Here is a 3,401-nt window from a genome sequence, read left to right as displayed (position 1 = left end):
CCCCGCCCCTTCGCGGTGGCCCGTTGAATGCCGTGGGATGGAGACGGGGAGGGGAGGGGAGGGGAGGGGGAGAAGAGAGCAGGAGAGCAGCGGGAGGGGGAGAAGAGAGCAGCAGGAGGGAAACACCCACGCCAAACATGCGCCCAACAACACGACCAGCATCACAAGCGGCGGCGATATCGTCAACGCAGGGGAAGAGTCTTCGAAAGACACACAAACAAACAAAAATAGAATCATGGCAAGGGAAACTAAAACACGAAAACGAAAAACGAACATACATTTTTGCTCATTCTTTTCCTTCTCGTTTACTCGCTGTTTCTTTGTTTTTGTTGGTGTTTATTTGCCCAGTCGTGTGTGTGTATACGCCGCACTGCATTCACACACCACACACACAGAGAGACAGACACGAGGCGCCACACGAGACGCGACGCACAGCAGCAGCCTGTGTGGCCGTGACATCGCCCAACCAGCCATCCACAATGGGATTCCATCGCTGAACCGTTCATATCCGCGGGAAAAACAAAAAAAAAAAACACACACAAACAAACAAACACACAAAACAAAAAAAAAAAAGCAACATCAAAAAAGAAAAGAGGTAACCAGCCAAGGAAGCAGTAAAAAAGAACATCCCCCGAAAACAAACAAACAAACAAACAAAACAAAAACTAACAAATGAGGAGAATGATGAGGAGGTATTGAGGAGCAAAAAAGAGAGAGAGAGAGAGGGGGAGAGGGAGGAATCAAATCAAAAAAAAAATTGTTTTGTTTTTTGCTGTTAAGCAGTGGGGGAGGATATATATATATATATATATATATATATACAGCGTGCCCTGACACCGAGCTGCCCACAGGGTGGAGCAAGGCACAGACAGTCACGCACAGCGATCTCCCGCCCCCTCCGCCGCACAGCACCGCCGCTGCCGCGTGGTCACATCGCACACACCAGTGTGTGTGTGGCAGATGCACCAATGCCAATGGCAGCGGCAGACTCCTGTCTCCACGTCCCCTGAATTCATACACACGAAACCGCAACGACGACGACAACAAAGAACTTCTTGTCACATCTTTATTTTTTACTCTCTTCTTGTTTTCTCGGTTTTTTTTTTTTGGTGGTTTTTGTTTCACACTGGTGTATTGATTCTCAAATCCATCCCTCCGTTTTGTGCCGCTTTGACCTCTGCGAGCCAACAACGAATGCCCGCGCACTTCGTCACAGCCTCGTTCATCTCGCGCTGCGTATCCCAGTGCGGCGCGGGAGGCCTTCGGACCACCGCCTGTGTGGGACCGGCAGGAAGAGGGCCAGGTGCCGCCCCCGCTGCAGGAACATAACGGTCCGTCCGCCGCACCGCCAGCGCGTCTGGCGTGCCGTCGCACCACGCTTTGCCCACTTCGGCGTTGTCGATGTGTGGCACCGACCGGACGTGCGCCACGTGCTCCGACAACAGCACGGCGTTGCGCCGCTTGGCCTTCTCCTTGACTGCATAAATGGTTGCCTCCACGGCGTACATAGCTGTTGCCTTGCCAGTCTTCTCTGCGTCGTCCGCTTGAGAGCCTTCCCACATAAACCCAGCGATACCAACACCAAACACGCACGATGAGGTGGTGGAAATGCTAAGTGCATCAAAAGCCTCCTGATCATTATGATAACTGTCATCCAACCCTTTCTGGCGCATGCCATTGCCGAAGCAGTGGTGGTGGCGGTCGTTCGGGGACGACGGCAACCCACCGGTGACCACTGGTTTTGCGTCCGCACTCAGCGCATCGCATTGCCCAAGTGAAGGCACACACCTGGCGCAGTGTCGGCGGCGCTCATACTGGCAAAATACCTCTAATGACTGGGACGGGCGACTTTGCGGATTGCCGCAGTACGCGTTCACGCGCAACGACACTGGTGGCCGAGCTTCTACCTTTGGCATGAGAGTCGCCGCCGCCTCATTGCACTGTGGGGCCAACGCGTGGGCAAGGGCATTCGCCCTGCTGTCGGCAACCGCTACAGTAGCAGCAGTGACAGTGGACGCGTGTGCGGGGTTCGTCACAGTCCCCGTCGTGTCCTCCCTGACGCCTCTGCTGGCGCCATCTAACTTGGAGTTGTGTCGCCGCTCAATGACCGCCTTGAAGAGGAGTGACTTGCCTGCACTCCGGGTCCTACTGCTTTTTGCGCTGGTGACCCTCGGCGAGCTCTCCTCGATTTTCTTGCGAGTTGCATCAGTGGACACGGAGAGATCACCTATTGTTTGGTTCGGCCACGTTCCCGTGCTCGTTAGAGCCTCAAGTGAACTGCTTTGGGCCGTCGAATCTGGCGAGAATACCACCTTCAACGGTGTGTGCCTGCCTCCCATGTGCGGCACGGTGCTCACTCCCTCCAGCTCTACCTGAAGCCCTTTGCTGTTGCAGCCGTTCGTATTGATGTTGTTTTTGATTTTACTGCACTCTTCACCTGACGCTGTGCACACCATTTGCTGCTTCTGCTGCAATTCATGACGCTGCAAGGCAGATGCAACCGCACCACCCTTGCTGCACCGACGCCAGTCCGGCCCTGTACACCTCTTATGCGTGCCGACATGGATGATGAGGTTCGGGGTCCCGTGTCGGTGGTGACACGTGCCGTCCCCCTTTAAAGCATTCGCTATGTCCATTGACGATAAGTCCTGCGTCGGCACCGCTTCTACGAGGCTGACGTTGTTGTTCGGACTGCTGTCACAATTTGCAAGGCTAGTAAATGCCGGAACGAACATTGGCGTACTTACCGTTTTGTGGCAACCATCAGTGCATAACTGGGCCTCCCTGAGGGCGGTTGGGCAAACAGCATCAGCAGCAGCGGTGCTACTGCCCTGCCGACCTCGCGGTTGTTCTACCTCCACCTGCCGTGGCTCACTGTTCCCTGCGTCGCTGCTGTCGTTACCCAGGCTGCTGCCGCCATGTTGATGGTGGTGGTGCGGTCCGGGCCAATTATGGCGCAGAGACACACGACAGCTCGGGTGCTGCTCAACACGCTTCGCAAAGAGATTCAGCATCCACTCACTTTCACTCACGCAGTCGCCCACCCCCTAACTGGTAGAAATAAACACTTCGCCGCGGCCTCCCTCCTTTTTTTTTTGTCTTTGCGGGGGCCGTCAGATTGCAACAAAGGCCTTCACTCCTTCGACCTTCTTCCCAAGCAACAGCAACAGAGTCCGAGCACCAGGGGGGAATTCACACAACACAAGGTAGAGAAGCATACGCACACACACACACACACGCAAACAACCATGGCACCAGGTGTGGGTGTAAAAGAAGAAAAATAAATAAATAAATACACACACATACACGGGGCAAGGTAGGCTGCTGCAGCGAGTGATTGTCCATGCAAAAGCGAGGACAACGCAAAAGTTGCTTTTGCAAACGTCAACAACCCCCCCCCC

General features: G+C 54.5%; 1 protein-coding gene across 1 annotated transcript; it reads right to left on the bottom strand.

Annotated features, from left to right (window-relative positions):
- Nucleotides 1-1,121: 1,121 nt before the first annotated feature.
- DQ04_06821000 (hypothetical protein) lies at nucleotides 1,122-3,014 on the bottom strand (the record flags this gene model as incomplete). The annotated part of the gene is made up of 1 exon (XM_009314888.1): nucleotides 1,122-3,014. The coding sequence occupies one exon, from the start codon at nucleotides 3,012-3,014 to the stop codon at nucleotides 1,122-1,124; it is 1,893 nt and encodes a 630-aa protein (XP_009313163.1).
- Between the last annotated feature and the right edge of the window lie 387 nt (nucleotides 3,015-3,401).

The sequence above is a fragment of the Trypanosoma grayi genome (assembly GCF_000691245.1).
Source record: "Trypanosoma grayi strain ANR4 Tgr_682_V1, whole genome shotgun sequence".
Lineage (NCBI taxonomy): Eukaryota > Euglenozoa > Kinetoplastea > Trypanosomatida > Trypanosomatidae > Trypanosoma > Trypanosoma grayi.
The sequence above is the reverse complement of the archived record's forward strand: the minus strand, read 5'-3'. Positions and strand labels throughout refer to the sequence as shown.